General features: G+C 36.9%; 1 protein-coding gene across 1 annotated transcript in view; it reads left to right on the top strand.

Annotated features, from left to right (window-relative positions):
- The first annotated feature begins 2,367 nt into the window (after positions 1-2,367).
- The window catches only part of ctnnbl1 (catenin, beta like 1), a 40,351-nt gene continuing 26,160 nt past the window's right edge, over positions 2,368-16,558 (top strand). Inside the window, exons 1-10 of the mRNA XM_067527841.1 lie at positions 2,368-2,519; positions 3,336-3,581; positions 4,851-4,957; positions 5,195-5,334; positions 6,099-6,196; positions 7,844-7,937; positions 11,275-11,366; positions 12,111-12,183; positions 13,507-13,565; positions 14,083-14,231. Of these exons, the coding sequence (XP_067383942.1) occupies positions 2,490-2,519; positions 3,336-3,581; positions 4,851-4,957; positions 5,195-5,334; positions 6,099-6,196; positions 7,844-7,937; positions 11,275-11,366; positions 12,111-12,183; positions 13,507-13,565; positions 14,083-14,231 (1,088 nt within the window). The 5' untranslated portion in view covers positions 2,368-2,489. The remainder of the gene's footprint in view (positions 2,520-3,335; positions 3,582-4,850; positions 4,958-5,194; positions 5,335-6,098; positions 6,197-7,843; positions 7,938-11,274; positions 11,367-12,110; positions 12,184-13,506; positions 13,566-14,082; positions 14,232-16,558) is intronic.

The following is a 16,558-nucleotide window of genomic DNA, read 5'->3' as shown; positions in this document are numbered from 1 at the left end:
GTGGTATAATATCTCAGGTTTTACACTTTTAAAAATTTGGGTTGTACTAAAAGCACACCTGATAACTGATATCACAACTAATGTGGTTAACTGGCCACAGGTCAGTATCCTGGCTTTGTTCAAAGATACAGCTAAATCTCTGCATGCAAGGGACAAGGCCAAATAAAATACTTAACAGCTGTGAACTTCAGGCCCCCAGGTAGAAGTGCATTAAAAATAGACAGAATAGAGTGGTAGAAATCACTGCATGGGCTAAAGGACAAAACAATTTACAGTAAAAGGTTTGTTGTTGCATTCACAAATGCAACTTGAAACTGCTAACATATATAGAAAAAAACATGTACAGTATAAACATGTTAAAAAGTGTCGTGTGGGCTTAAGAATATAAAATGTATCTTTGTAAATCATGGACTTGCTAAAGAGGAGCGAAACCATCTGAGTTATAAGCTGTAAAGCAAGCATCTGTGATGGTGAGGGGATGCATGAGTGCACATGGTTAACATGCACATCTGTGAAGGCACCATTAATGCTAAACAATACAAACATGCACATATACAGCACAACACATGCTGCCATCCAGATTACACATTTTTCAGGTAAGGCCAAGCCACATTCTGAAAAATGAAGCAAAAATATAACAAAGAAGGACCCTCACTTGTTGAGCAGCTGATTTCCTAAAGCATTTGAACGTCTTGGTGCCTCATTGCTTACAGAGGGTTGTTAAAAGAAGATGCATGAAACACAGTGGTAAACGTGCCCCTGGTGCAATTTATTGGATAGGTCTTGCGGGCATCAGTTTCAAAACCAGTATAAATCTTGTAATATTTATCTATGTACAATTTACAATTAAAACAAAGTTTTCAAATAACTTGCAAATTGTCGCGTTCTGGTTTATTTATAGTTTGCACAGTGTCTTAGTTTTTCTGGAAATGGGGTTTGCAGGTGGCTGTTGTACAGTGAATCGTGGTAGATTTTTTTGATAACAAACAAACAAATGATGCCAAATGCCATCATATTCCTTACAGATCCCAGTGATGGAATTAAATGTACTACAAAGGATGCCCAATGACTTGGAAATGTTCTTGCATCTACCCCCTGGCTAACCATTTTGAAGAACCTTTCCTTTGGAGGGTTCTTACAAGACGTGTTAATACTTATTTAGACTTTGTAAACTTGCTTAGTTGTTGTCTTGCTTTGCTGTGACTTAGTCTTGATTTTTGCTTCTGTTACATCACTGATTAAATTTACTGTACTAAATTTTTTTATTTACACTACATTTCATGGGATTGTCACGGAATGAAAAGCAATGTTAATAATAGCATTTATGAAGTTTTGGTTGTATTTAGCTGGTAATTGTATTATTTACTGTTTATACCACGGCATGTCACAGTGTCTTTTGTGAAAAGGCTCACTGATATATATTCCTTTTTAACAAAGTAAAAAAAGTACCTTTATTGTCAATTTTTCTGTATATTTCTGCTTTACTTAAATCTCCTCACATTTCACCAACTGGTTAGTCAAAAAACAGATGTACAGAACATTTCACGCATGGATTATTACTTGATGTTTCTTTATAGCCCTCCTTTGTCTCCTACTTTCCAGGCTTGTCCGCATCAGATGAACATGCAGCTTGTCATGCAGTGTACTGTAGTCTCATTAGCTATTGGATTTTTAGAGGTACTTCGTTCATCCTTCTTGCATCCCTTTATTAATTTTACCACTTTTCACAATTTTCTTTGATCGAGTGCTTTCTCCCTTTTGTTAGTGTGACTCTTTGGCAGTGCCAATACTTTTAAATGTTGTTTCTGTATCATTAGGGGGGCTTATTTCAGATTGGTAGATGAATCCAAGAATTCTCTTCATTATTTTTGTTAAGATGCATTAGTGATGGATAAATTAATAATAAATTATATAGCACTTTCATCCAAAGCACTTTAGAGTGTTGCTTCTCATTCACACATTCACACACACTCACACACCGATGGCGGTGGCTGCCATGCAAGGTGCTCAAATGACCCACCAGAAGAAACTTGGGGTTCAGTGTCTTGCCCAAGGACACTTTGACACGTAGCCAGGAGGGACAAGGAATCAAACCACTGACCCTGTGGTCCATGGATAACTGACCAACTGAGTAACAGCTGCAATTAGTCTATTTACAATTCGTCTGCATTTGCATCCCAAAGTTAAAGCACTAGTTTTGCAAGCTTGGAATAAAGTACTACCAAATTATATTTTGGGGCATTTATGACTACAATAACCATGATGATATAGACTAACATATATTTAAATATGCGGGCTAGAAAGTCTAGAAACCCCTGGGTAGCGGTAAAAGTTTACGACAGTATGTTTCTACGTCCACGAATGCGTTTTACGGCAAGCATGTGTCGTGAAACGCTTGATGTTGTAGCTGTATAGCTAGCTAGCTGGTCTCCGTATTTACCTAAATTTGAACAAAACTGTGCTACGGCTGAGTCTTCCAACCCGGGCAAATGGATGTCGGCGAGCTCCTGAGCTATCAGGTAGACATTGTACTCTGCTCATCGATGTCTGGAAACCTTAGCTTTGCGGAAACATTTACTTGTTCCATTCGTTGGATTGGATGCAATGATAGTGCTAAAAAGTAGCAAGCAAGTTTTATTTCAGTCATTGATTACGGCGTGATGTTAATGTGCACCAGTGAATCGCATTGTGTTAACCTGGTTTAGAAGCTGCCTCACAAAAGAACAACTTCCCTAATGTTTGTTTATCAGTAAATTGCTAGCATTTAGCGTGATAGCTGAACAGACCACTAACTTATGTTGTTGCAATCAATAAAGAGCGAAGTTAAACGTATGCAATCTGTTTTTGCCTAAACTAACTTTGCATTTGTACGCTAGCTTTCTTTCGGCTTCATTTATTTACAATTATTAAGCCCAGTGCTTTATGCCGATCTGTATTCAGAATAGTTTCAAATTTAAAAAAATGTGTTTATTATCGTAGACATCCATACTTCAGAGCAATGGAGAAATGCATTAGATCGTAATCCGTCACACAAGCGACCTTTGTAAATATTTCTGTATTTCAGTAAATCACCCTTTTTATATTGGATTAAACTGCTTGTTCTTGAAGTTGTCATTTTCCCAGAGAAGCTGCTGGCAGTGTTATAACCAGTGCTGTGTGAAAAATTCTTAATGAAAGTTTTTGATCTGTTGAGTCTTTATAGGGTTTATGCAAGTGTTTTATCATGTTTTGTCTGGTTTGGTTAAGGTTTTTGGGATTAAACAATGAATTGAGCTACTCATATTCACTTATTTTGCCAATTGTCTTACATTTACTTGTGCCGTTTCACTTCGCAGCCAGATAGGGGAGCAAAGCGTCCCAGAGAGGAGGATGGGGGAGCCACAGGTGGAGAGGAAGACTCCAGAGGGGGTAAGCAGCAGAAAGGGCTAAATGCCAGAGAGCTGGCCAGATATCGGGAAGCAGGAGCTGGGGGAGTAGGAACAGAAGGAGGTCGTGTTGAGGTGAGGGAGACTGACGAGATGACTGGGGACAAGAAGATGATTCTGGAGAAACTCATGGACCAGGATGAAGAAGAACCTGAGGTGCGTGAATGGTTTTCTACAATTATTACAGAACTGTTAATTTGTTGCTGTCAAATGTCTCGTCACTCATAGATTTTAGTTATATTATTATATTCTAATGCTTTAGTTCAGCCTGCCCCTTCCTCTATCACAATAAATGAAAAGATATAAACACGGAGATGGAAGAGTTTCTTATTGAGTAAGGAAACAGGATGAACCTTGCCTCCTTTGCTTCTATCACGAAGATTTGTCCTGTTGTGTGGAGTGCAATTAAATTACAATAGGTCATTATCATGTATGATAGACACATTTAAATGCCTCAGCTCTTTAGCTATTGTATGGAAAGGTTTAGGCATAAATTATCTATTGATTCTTGAAGTAAATAGAATCCATGCAGCAAAGAGACATAAAAAACAAGCATTTACAGAAATGTTCATGTTCTGTTCCCTTTTAATTTTAGAAAGTTCAAAAGAATTATTTTTGTCTTAATGTTTGAGCAACAGTGAAAATAAATTCAGGCCTTAATTAAATTATTAGGACAGATCATTTGCCATTAATAATGATTTGCTGATGGTAATGTTTTTAGCCTTCAAAGCAGTGGAGAGTATGAAATGAGTCTAAAATGTCATTACGAAATTGCAAGTGAACTGTGGAGGTCGAGAGTATATCTGGAAGGAACAAGAACATTTTCAAATGAAACTGCTCGTTAACTGGAAAGAAAAGCTAAAACCCGTGTAAACGCAGGCGAGCAGTAAGAAAGTGTAGCTGTCACAGCAGTGGTGTTGCACCATTCCACTGTAGAGCAGTGATTGGATTCTACAAAATTCAAGATTCAAAGTGTGTCGGTAAAGAAAGTGAAATCTATAAGGAGAGAACTAGTCAATACCAGTGTCTCCATGTTATGTTTGCATTAGAAGACTGCACACTGATTATGCTGCTCTTATTATCCCACACTTATTCAAATATTCACTGTCAAGACCTACTCAGAGCAAAGTTCTGCACTGTTCCATAACGTCGGACAATGGTAATTTCCTAACGTGTCATTATCCGTCCACATTTCACAGGCTTTTAAACCATCAGGAGGTCAAACACATTCCCTTTTCAGTGAAATTCACTCAGATACCATCTTGATTATAGAAAACGTCTGGACATTCTGCTCTGCTCACATAATTACAGTGACCCTGGTGTCTTCTTGTCATTTTTGCTAGAGTTGGCTTAGTAAAAGGCTTTTTCTCTCTCTCTCTCTTTCTTTTTCATCCCTTGCCACCTCCCCATGTGGTAATCAAACAGGCAGAGCCAGTGGATGAGAGTTCAGTGAAGAAAATGATCCTCACCTTTGAGAAACGATCTTACAAAAATCAGGAACTGAGGATTAAGTTTCCAGATAATCCAGAGAAGTAAGCAACTTAACGCCATTCCAATTTTTTACACTGTTGATTTTTAATTTTAGAAAGTTTTACAAATTACTGACATACAGTAGTTTTTAACAAATGTCCAATCAAAAAACTAAATTCTAACAGTGCTATTAAAAAGACATTATGGTTAATGATAGCATGTGTCTAAAAGTAATAACTTAAATTCTTGTATTGTATCTTGGGTGTAAATTTATTAACCAAAACTGCTTCTTAACCCAGGTTCATGGAATCGGAGCTAGATCTGAATGACATTGTCCAGGAAATGCATATAATCGCCACAATGCCAGACCTTTACCACCTGCTGGTGGAGCTTAATGCCGTCCATTCGCTTCTGGGCCTTCTCAGTCATGAAAACACTGATATCCTTTCACTTATGGATTGTTTCTCACTGGTAGTTTTGATCCATTGGTTTTTTATTTAACATTGTTCCTTAAAATATACATCTGGTAAAATTCTCTATATTCTATTGTTTGTCAACAAATCCCTGGAAAATGCCAAAACTAACACTGAATGGAGCCTGGTCAAAACTGATATGCGCGTAGCCTCATATCACCCATTTCTCAGTATCACAGAGCCCTTGTTGTTGCAATATAAAATATATCAGTGCACCACACTGTTTGGACTGGGGAGTGTATTTCTAAGCAGAAGTGCACCAAATCCACAGCAAAATTCTACAAATGCAATAATATTTGAGTAACATATACTTGAAACTACAATGACCAGTGGTTTACAAATTTCTGTGCTCTTTAAAAAATGCATTGTGCTATATTTGTAGTAGGAATAACTGGGCCATAGGCAGATTAGAAAAAAACGAAGCATTGTAGGATAAAGAAAGTATTGTTGATTTTGACCTTTTCGTGGAACTTGTTGGCAATAACAAATGTCAATATTAATCATACTATTATTAAAACACTTTTGTCTTTACTCTCTGAAGCAAATTTAGGCTTTAATTTTTAATGAACAATGCAGATATGTGCAGTAAACCATTCAGAAGAAGTTTGATTTAAATTAAAATAATGCACAAAGCCTTTAAAAACAAACATGAGACTGAAGGAATGACAGCAAATGTCTGAATGTCAAGTTCATTCATTATCCTGAGTGGAGTGTCCTTAGCTTGAACCACATGTCGCCATAGCAGTGGTGGACTTGCTGCAGGAGCTGACTGATATCGACACACTTCATGAGAGCGAGGAGGGTGCTGAGGTGCTTATAGATTCTCTGGTGAGTTCAGGATTTCACATCAGTCTTTGATTATATTGATGGTGCAGCACTTTGTGGAGTCAGGACATTACACAAATGGCAAGTAAAATCTATGAATCAATTAAAAATACTGAGTAGATTATTTGCATTTTACTGAAAACCCAAATGTAAAAGTAACCACTAAGAAAATCAGGTATTTTAAGCAGTGCTGATAATGGTAAGTATGGAAAAACGTGCAGTAAATCAAAGACCGCTTTTGGTAAAATTAGAGCTGGTTTTAGCCACTTTATGTGCTGCCTGGTGGTTAACCAATCAGATTTGATTAGTTCAAATATTTTCTATAAAGAACATATATTTTTACATTAAAACCTACAGGGGATGATAATGTGACCATGTCAAAGTTTTTTTTTTTTTTTTTCGGTCTGATAGCACTACAATTTCTTATCAGATTGGCTTAGATTGTCAATTTCCTCTTTGTATGAATAAAGTATATATCCATCTTTCTATCATCTAGGTCCACGTTTGTATTTATTTTATACTATATGTTTAATTGATGTTAACTATCACTTTTCCGTTTGTTGAAAACATTGTTAAAAGTAAGTGTGAAATTATTTGAAACATTTGCCTTTACTTTAGTTTTTTGGGACGTAGTATTGATAGATGATTTCTAGAAAAAAAAATTCACAACCTCTGCTATAGGTTTATGCACATACTTTTGAACAAAACCTTATGAGAGATTTATAAGAGAATTATTAAGCCCTTTTCAGTTAGCCTAACGGGATATTATGTTGCAAGATTCTTGACAGAAAACCTCTGGCATGTGAGTGAGAGAGAGAATAGGCTTGTAATGTGACAGCGGTTGAGACAGTTGCTCAGCGGCCTTTGCAACACTTTCAGGATAAAGGTGTTATATAAATGCAGTTCATTTACCATGCAATGGAGCATCCATAAAGCACAGTCTTTCAGCAGTTTCAGAGGAGCAAGGGTTGGTTGAATCCATTTGTCTCCCCTCTTTGCTTTAATGCATCCGGCTTGTCTGTCCTTGTTGCCAGAAGGCCAGGTGGTATCCTTGATAAGATGAATCAAACTGATCCACGACAGTCTCCGGTGACTCATAAATTTGTGTCGACTGTCCATCTTCTTTCATCTGTAATAGTGCTTTTATCCAGCCAGTCAGCACCCTGTGAGCTCTGTTCGGTTATGAGTCTCCAATCTTGACTTGATTGATAACGCTGGGATATTTTTTAGACAAGCACAGACTGCAACCAAGTTTGTTCCGACAAGAAGCTTAAAAGTGAACCTTCATTCTGTCATCCCTCTATCTCTCTGCATTTGTATTTTTCCCTTTAAAATCACATTGTGTCACAAAGTCTAATCATACTTCAGCTTACTTATTGTGATTAAGCCAGTATGGAGATTGGATTGATTTCATGTAAATATATTGGAAGGATTTGTAGATATTTGCATCTCAATTGTGTTTAATAATAGCTTAATTTAAAACATAATAATAATAATAATAATAATAATAAACATAAAAAACTATCAAGTTTCTTCAAATCTTCTAAGAATAGAAAATAGTTTTGTACTGCTTTATGTCATAGATGGATAAATATTTTCATGGATATGCTTGATGTGGTAAAAATGTGCTTTGTTTTTCTGTGCCTGTAGTTGGAGGGTCAGGTGGTGGCCTTGTTGGTACAGAACATGGAGCGGCTGGATGAACAGGTGAAAGAGGAGGCTGATGGCATCTATAACACACTGGGTAAGGAGAGGTACACATTAAGACCTTAACTCGGGAGACTTCCGTTAGTGCTCATGCTAAGACAAACTACCATCAACTAGATTTCTCTATGCATTTTTGCCCAAAACAGTTTATTGCCACAAAATATGTGTTGTTGTCATATGTTATATTTAATTATTGTTAGTTTAAATTATTGGTTAGACTGAGATGTAGTTGTAGCAAGTAAATACATGTAGTGAAGCACTGAACTGAAGTACAAGTTTGAAGTACTTATATTTAACTTTAGCATTTGCATTACAAAATGTATTACTTTCACTCTCTTACTGATGTATCTTTATTGCTGTTTACACCAAAGGTCATTGTAATCCAGTAAAAAAATGGGCTAAATGATAAAAACCATGTCATTAACGAGAAAAGAAATAAGAAAAGGGTGAACATTTGGTTGAGAGATGTTTTGCATCTACATCAAATATGCTGCACAATCATCCAGTAAGATCACAGAAACTCAGCCAAAACAAGGAAAACATGTGGTCTCTTAGGAAGGCAGCAACAAACTACGGTGAGCACAGTGAAATTACCTCACAAGATAAGCAAATAATAAGAGAAGTCACAAATTCCAGGAGTTGCAGCTTTTGGATTTTGCCAAAGTCAAACGTATATGGGCACACCAGCAAAATGAGCTAAACTCTGCACCAGTTAGACTGGCCAGGTGACAAATGGAGCTGCTTACACACCTGTTTGTGCTTTGTTGGGAGCCAAAGTAACGTTGCAAGAATTTGGTTTAGCTACATCATATGAATATTTTACTTACATTCTAGATAGACTTCTTATATTTCTTATTCATTGCATGGTTAATTTTGAACATAGGGTTTTTAGGTTCATGTGTGTACTACTGTGTGTAAATTTGTATACAGCTACAGCAAATTGATCTCTCCACATTGAGTTGGCAGTTTGATTGCAGGCTTAATTATGTTTAAAGTCGGGGTAGGCAGTGTGGCCAAACATATTATTATCTTTTTTCATAATGATTTATATCAATAATTAACAATATATATGTACATATACTGGCACATTATTCACATGTGAGATGATCCATGGTCTTCCATGGCGTTGAATCTACATAGAGCTGTAAGCTACACAAATGGCCTACACAGTTGTGAACCAATTGAGGAGGAAGGATGGGGCATATCAATTACAGCTGTTGCAGTTTGTGTCATCAAATGTGTGTTATATTTCTGGGGCGGTAAAAGTCAGGCTACGGTGTAGGGTCCTTGGCTATACCCTACTTACGTGAGACCCTAGGGCACAGATTTAAATCATTCTTAAGGTGTGCGTGAGTCAGTGTTAGAGCTCAGGCAGTACAGTGACTGGTGGTCCTCGCAGTCTGAGGATTGACATTACACAGAGGACAGTTTTTGCAATGTGTCCCTCTGGTACCAAGTGCCCCCCCCACCCCTTTTTTTTTTTTTTTTCTTTTTCTCTAGCGTCAGCCAAAAGACACTGTCAATGTCTCATTAAGTATTTTGGCAGAGAGAAAAAACATATTTGTCTAAGTATGGAGGTTATTGAGTGTCAGAATAATAGTTGCAGCATTGATTTGACAGCATTAATACAGACTCAAGGTCTAGGAGAGGGCATGGTCCAGCAGAGAGTTTGAGTAGGCATGGTCTCTGTATTTCCCTCACATGAATCAGACTTTTCTGCCTATGTGGTTTTTGAGTTGATAGAGTACTGAGGTGATTTTTTTTTTTTCTGTCTTTGTAGCCAGATTAAGGCTGGGTGTCAAAAGAGCTGTTTAGGTGTGTGTCTGTTTAGCTCTGTGTGTTAGTGTCGGATATATCAAGGGAGCAGTGCTTGTGCATCCTCTATTCGTGTGTGTGTGTGTGTGTGTGTGTGTGTGTGTGTGTGTGTGTGTGTGTGTGTGTGTGTGTGTGTGTGTGTGTGTGTGTGTGTGTGTGTGTGTGTGTGTGTGTGTGTGTGTGTGTGTGTGTGTGTGTGTGTGTGTGTGTGTGTGTGTGTGTGTGTGTGTGTGTGTGTGTGTGTGTGTGTGTGTGTGTGTGTGTGTGTGTGTGTGTGTGTGTGTGTGTGTGTGTGTGTGTGTGTGTGTGTGTGTGTGTGTGTGTGTGTGTGTGTGTTATCAAGGGAGCTCTCCAAGCTTGAATAAGCCTTTTGGCTGCTCTCTGCTCTGAGGCTGCTGTCCTCCAGGATGCTGTCTGTCTGCTCTGTTTGAATCACTGATAAAGGCCTTTCCTCACTCTCCCTGAGCACCCTTCCTCTCTATTACTTCCACTGTTTTTTTTTTTTCTGTCTTTCATTTGCAACCACTCTTTCCATGTGTTTCTCTTTTGCATTTTTTTTCTTTGTCCATTTTCTTTTTTCCAAACTTTTTCTATCATGTTTTAATGCTCGTTATTTCATCATACACTCACTCCTTGGGTTCCTCAATCATTCAGCAATCCACCCCTCATCTTTGGCTTCCCACCTCTTTCCCTCCCCTCTGCTTTCTATTTCTTTTAGTTTCCCTCTCTTCATCACCGTAACACAATCTTTTTTTTTTTCTCTCTTCATGTCCCTTTTTGCTGCAGTCTGCTTTGATAGAGATATCATGTGGCATAAGCAGCTTTCTAATGATAATATTAGAAGGTGGGGCAGAACCCACCAAACTCTGTAAAATGATGGCCATCATACTGCACAGTTATTGTACTATCTGTATATATTAACCTTTGATTGAGATTGAGTGCCGTGATATTTAGTTTATTTATAAAAAAACTATACCAAAGTGGTATTTTGCAATCAGGCAGAAAACACAACATGGACAAAAAAATGTGCCTTGTTTTCAATAATCTGCAAATTCTACATTTATGATTTAAATTTCACAATAGATCTTTGGCTCCATCAATCATACCCAGACACTTGTTGGAGTTGAGAATCAGTGGCAAGACAAATATGTAGTCTTAAGGTCCACAAGAGCTCAGTTTTACATCATTTATATCTATGTACGATGTTGTCATCTGCAGAAGAATGGAAGACAACCGTGCTTTGTCATAAAATCTCATGCACTTTTCCAGGCTGATTATTACAGACTAAAAGCAAAACACTGTCTTTGTAAATGTGTTGTATAATGGTGCTCTAGAAAATTGTGTGCTTGACCAGCCAGTGATGTTTAGGGCTGCATGCTCATCCTAAAAGTCTGTGGGCCTTTAAAATCTGCTACCTTCAACCTGTTATCTTGGACAATTATAGGTGTCAGCAGTGGCCCTAGGTTTTTAGTGACTTGCTCAGGCTCAGTGTCACTTTGGCAGGGTATGTGAAGTTTTGAGAGTGAATTCTGATTTTTGAAATTGCATGGCTTTTTCAGCTATCATAGAAAACATGGCAGAGTTCAGACCAGGCATGTGCACTGAGGCTGCCCAGCAGGGACTCATACAGTGGCTGCTTAAGAGAATCAAGGTAAGAATGTAGCAGAGGGTTGGAAGGTGTTATTTTGAGACAATCACCAATTACTTTGGTTAATTAATAGTTTAAGCTATTATTTCAGTAAAAATGTTTAAGTAAAATCATTTAAGATTATCATATGAAAATTTGCTGCTGTGCCCAAACATTTATAACATTTCCTCATCTTTGGTTCTAGAAAATAGTGGACATTTAAATGTTTTTTTTTCTGATATAGGCCAACCAGTCTGGAGGAAGACAAAAGAGGAGATTTATGGGTTTAGTTAGAGAGGACATGAAGTTAGCTGGTGCATGAGAAGAGGATAAAGAGGATATAGGCCAGCCAAGTAAAAGATAATCATTATTTTAAGCCAGAGATACTATATTTACATTTGTTGTGGAACCCATTGCAAGTAATATAAAGTCAGTTTCTTTTTAAATAGATTAAAAAAAATGTGCTGCAGTAATTTAACACATGCTCAATTCACCACAGTGTGTTTTGAATTAGTGTGTAGGACTGACTCTGAAAGATATCTTTCCTTTCCCTGCTTTATTTCTAAGAAAAAAGCTAAATTATCATTATTTCTGTGCCAGTGTTTTCAAATCCAAAATGTTCTACAACCAATGAAATGTCAAAAATGTATAATTCTATGAAATCTTAGAAACGAATGTTGAATACACTTGTTGTTGAATTGATGTTTTTGTTTAATATTTTAGAGTTTTTCAGCATTAGACTTTGGTCTCTTTTCCTCTCCCTTTCAGGCAAAGATGCCATTTGATGGTAATAAGCTGTACTGCAGTGAAATCCTGGCTATCTTGCTGCAAAACAATGATGGTGAGTGTGACTTATTTAATGGTCTCAGAGCTTCTCAAACAAACCACCAGATTTTTAGCACACGTTTCCCTAATTCTTACTTATGTGTCACATTCCTTTTTTGTTATTCCCTCCCTTTCTTATGTTCCTATTCTGTGTCCTTTCTGAGGACACAACTCTTTTGTCCATGACTAATAGATTTCACATTTATTTTTTTGTTTCCTTGTTTTCTTTCACTCCACTTTTAATTGCCCCATCTCACATCTTTTTTTTTTTTTTCTTACTCCCTCCTTGTCTATTTGCTGTCTTCTCCATCCTTCCCCTCTATCAGTAAGACCCTGTAAAGCCTTAGATAGCTGCAGGACTATCGAGTCCTTGGACAGGTTCTCATTAATGGTACCAGCCATATTGATATTCAGTGAGAGTCGTGTCTTATTTTACACTCATTCTCCTCTTCACTGGTGCTGTCTACATTCATCCTATCCCTTCGTCCCTTCAAATACAAATTTAAATATAAAAAAACAATGTTATTTTTCTCAAAACAAAGGAAATGAGCTGCCATGAATAATATTGCCTGTATCTTGAAGTAAGAGTAAAGCAAATGAATACCACTTCTATTAGGAAAATGACAATTTAGAATTTTCCTGATGTGCTAATTTGAGTTAGTAGTTATTGCTTCTGTTGTTGCCATTGACTTAAAATATTTTTATATGTAAAATACCTGACATAAAAAATGAGATGAACACCCTATCCCGGTTAAATGAGTCTGTAGTTTCACCATATTTAAATCACATCTCCTCTTGGTTATGCACTCTCACTTACCAGAGAAAAAACGCATGCAAAGTACACCACAGATATGGACGTGCCGTGTATGCATTCTTGATGTCAGCTATGAGGATTTATGGCTTTTGAGGTAAAGTAAATTTAAGACAGCTGGCCCTTATTTTCATGCGGGGCCACTAAGAAGCAGATTGCACGGTGTAACATTCACATTACATTTAATACACGATGGTCCGAATGAATTAACTGGTAAGGATATATATTTTCTTTTCAGTGTCCTCAATTTTCTCTATTTTCTGTTACTGGTTGCCTCTTGGCCACTGTGTTTATGCTCACCATATGCTGCTGTAGCACTTCTGTCTCTTCCTCTGGATTTTTGTCTTTTTCTCTTTAGTTTTCGTACATCTGAACATTTAAATCTTTTCTGGGATTGTTTCTGTCACCCTCCCAATTCTTAAATGTCTGTGTTTAATGTTTTGCAGCCATCTCAATTTAAACCCCCTGTTGCCCTGTTCCTCCATTTTCATCTCTGTCTCTCTCTCTCTTTATTTCCTTTTTCCACAGGTACCAGGGAATTATTGGGTGAGATGGATGGCATAGATGTGTTACTGCAGCAACTATCTGTAAGTTGTCACGTTTACTCTATTTTTAGCTTGCTCTAGCACTACACTTCTTATTAACCCATTATTCATTTGAGCCCCAAAGGGGTAAATCTCAGTAAGTTTTCAAAGAAGAGTATTTCTAGACCTTGGATTTTAAATGAAACCTATTTCTTGGGGTCCACACAAAATCCAGTCTAATCCTGTGGCAAATTTGAAACCTTTTGTCACTTATCCATGTATGAATTGTTAATTTAGATCACAGCAACTTGTGGACTAAGCAAGACGTTCAAAGTATAGTTTATGACATATTGACCAACATTTTGGGAGTTGTTGGTGGCATTGTCCTACCTTGTCTTTTTAGACATGTTGTACTCATTCCCTCTCATCATTAAAACGCAACTTTTTTGCCCAGGTTCTGAATGATTCAGAAAACTTTATTGAGTTAAAGATTTGCCTTTTAATGAAAAAGAAATTCATGACATGTCTCTTTTGCAATTAGTTCTCCTCTCCAGCGCACTCATCTTGTGTTCCCTTTCAGGTATTTAAACGTCACAACCCAGCCACAGCTGAGGAGCAGGAGATGATGGAGAACCTTTTCGATGCTCTTTGTTCCTGCCTCATGCTGGCCTCCAATCGGGACCGCTTCCTCAAAGGAGAAGGACTTCAGCTAATGAATCTCATGCTCAGGTGAGACTGTACAACTGTACCAACACCATCATTGGGACAATCCTACTTTACTTACTCAATCAGAATTGAATTGTATCTGAGCAGCCTAGTCATTGAAACAACTATAATGGAAATCTAGCATTTTTGGGTGTATACATACGAAAAAGGATGCAGCAATTTTTGTTTCTATATTATACATATTCCTTCAAATCAGTTTGTGTGCTTGGTCCACTAGTGTGTTATTTTCTGTGAACAGCTGTGAAACAGTTAGCATTTAGCCTATGTTAAATGAGTTGTGAAGACTTTTGCCAATTTATTTTATCGATGTTGACTAAATGACACAGTAAAATTAAAGCTACTGTGTGCAACTTTTAGAAAACAATCTAGTGTTCTTAAATTCACTCCCCCCTGCCCAGGCCTTCCAACTTTAGGATAGAGGTAAAGAAATTCACAGAAGCAATAGAATATGTTGTAACAGGCTCTAAAACTCTTCAGAATGTCCATGGTTTAGGTTTGTCAGATAATTACCATATTGTATATTATTATAAGCAATAATAATTCCAACTAATGGTACTGCTCATTTACCTGGCAGTGTTTTGTATTCATCTGACATACAACAAAATATTTCTCTTAATGCTGAAGATGAAAACAAAGAACAATCAATGTCACTTAATAGCAGTCTTTGGAAACCGAAAACTGTCTGAATGTCCTGAAGTCATACAGTAAGGTGTAATTTGCAACAAATAGGCAATGCATATTTCTGTGCTATAAAAACATTTTAAAAGGGAGAAAATATAGCTACAGATCTCTTTTTATAAAATTCAACTCTCACAACTCAATTGAGAGCCCTGTCATTTCATTGCTTTTACTAAGTGGAGGTGCTCATATTATAACAGGTTGTAGCCCTGCTCAGATCAGTACGTCTCCTTCATAGTTGTCTCCCAGTCCAATCAGTTGCAAGTTGGTGGAGTGCAGCAAGGCAAAGATTTTACGTAAAGACTCAAAGACACATTACATATATTTATGAAACCTTTGCAGCTTCACATCACTGGACAAGTAGATTGGAAGCTTAGATCAATATCTCATTATTGGAATGCAAAAGCCTTTTTCTTTTAAATCATCTACCAATGAAACAGACAGAAACGATGAGGGTGCAAGAACAGACCAAACTATTACTTTGGCAAAGTTGTTAAAGTCCCCTTTTCAGAGAATCTGATCGTGAGTTTGGTTGTCAATCTAATATCAAATAATTTTCATTCAGGCTCATGAGCTTAAAATGAGCTTTAAAACTAGATGACCACCAACTGAGCTATCCGGGCTCTCAATAAGCAATAGGCAGTGTGTCCTACATTATCAGGCCATTAGCGCATTTTAGTCACAACCCTTAAGTAATCATGTTAACATTTTGTTCACTTTTACCTTTTCTGCTTGTATGTTATCTTGTGTCTGTAGCTAATGTAGCTTCAACTTGCACTTGTCTATTTAGGTGGAGCTTAAATATGTAGCTTCTAGTGTAGCTTCTCTTTCTCATCTGCAAGACATCAATGGCAGTGATCGTGTATAAATTGCTTGTTTCAGAATTGCTTAATTATAGTATTTAAAACTTTAAAAAGAGTAATTATTTTTATTAAATTTTAAGTTTAAAATAAATTTTTTTTAGTATTTATCGCAACTTTGCTTGTCAGGAGCTACTTTCAATCTTTCAATATTTTGCAAATATGGTTTTATTACTTCAGATCACACATTGTGCTGTCTTTATTTAATTTTTTAAAATTTATTTTTCTCTACAGTAAATACCTATTATTAAAATTAAATACGTTTATGTAGTAGATTTGGAAACAATGGTCCAGTTTCATCAGAGTTTTGAGTAGAGCTCAGTTCTTCCTGTGTAATGAAGAAGACACCATGCAGCTGCAGAATAACAAAATCTAAGAAGGCAACAAAAAAAAAATCCTCTCAACTCACTGACGCACATCTATTGTTTTTCGATCAAAAACTCAATTTCAGTCTTACCAGGTACGTTCGGATACATACAGATTTCACATCTGGTGTCTTGATGAATTTGTGGCATAGCTAAATGTTTATCAAACCAGATTCTGCAACTGCAGCTGGTACTGAGGTGTACCACAGTCATGCTTACTGACGTGTGCCTAAGAAGAACATTGTTAGTATATATGAGATATATGAGAGGTATTTTTTAGAAAGTATAGTAATTTTAAGGTTAAGATTAATATTATTTAGAGTAGTAAATTTTTGATACATAAATTAGCTCATTTGGGAATATTTCGGACCAGTTCCCAGGGTGTTTTGATCACTTTGGGGTGTGCAAAGGTTAATAAACGTTTGAA

This window comes from Channa argus, chromosome 13 (genome assembly GCF_033026475.1).
Source record: "Channa argus isolate prfri chromosome 13, Channa argus male v1.0, whole genome shotgun sequence".
In the NCBI taxonomy this organism is placed as follows: domain Eukaryota; kingdom Metazoa; phylum Chordata; class Actinopteri; order Anabantiformes; family Channidae; genus Channa; species Channa argus.
This window is presented reverse-complemented; position numbering and strand designations above follow the sequence as displayed.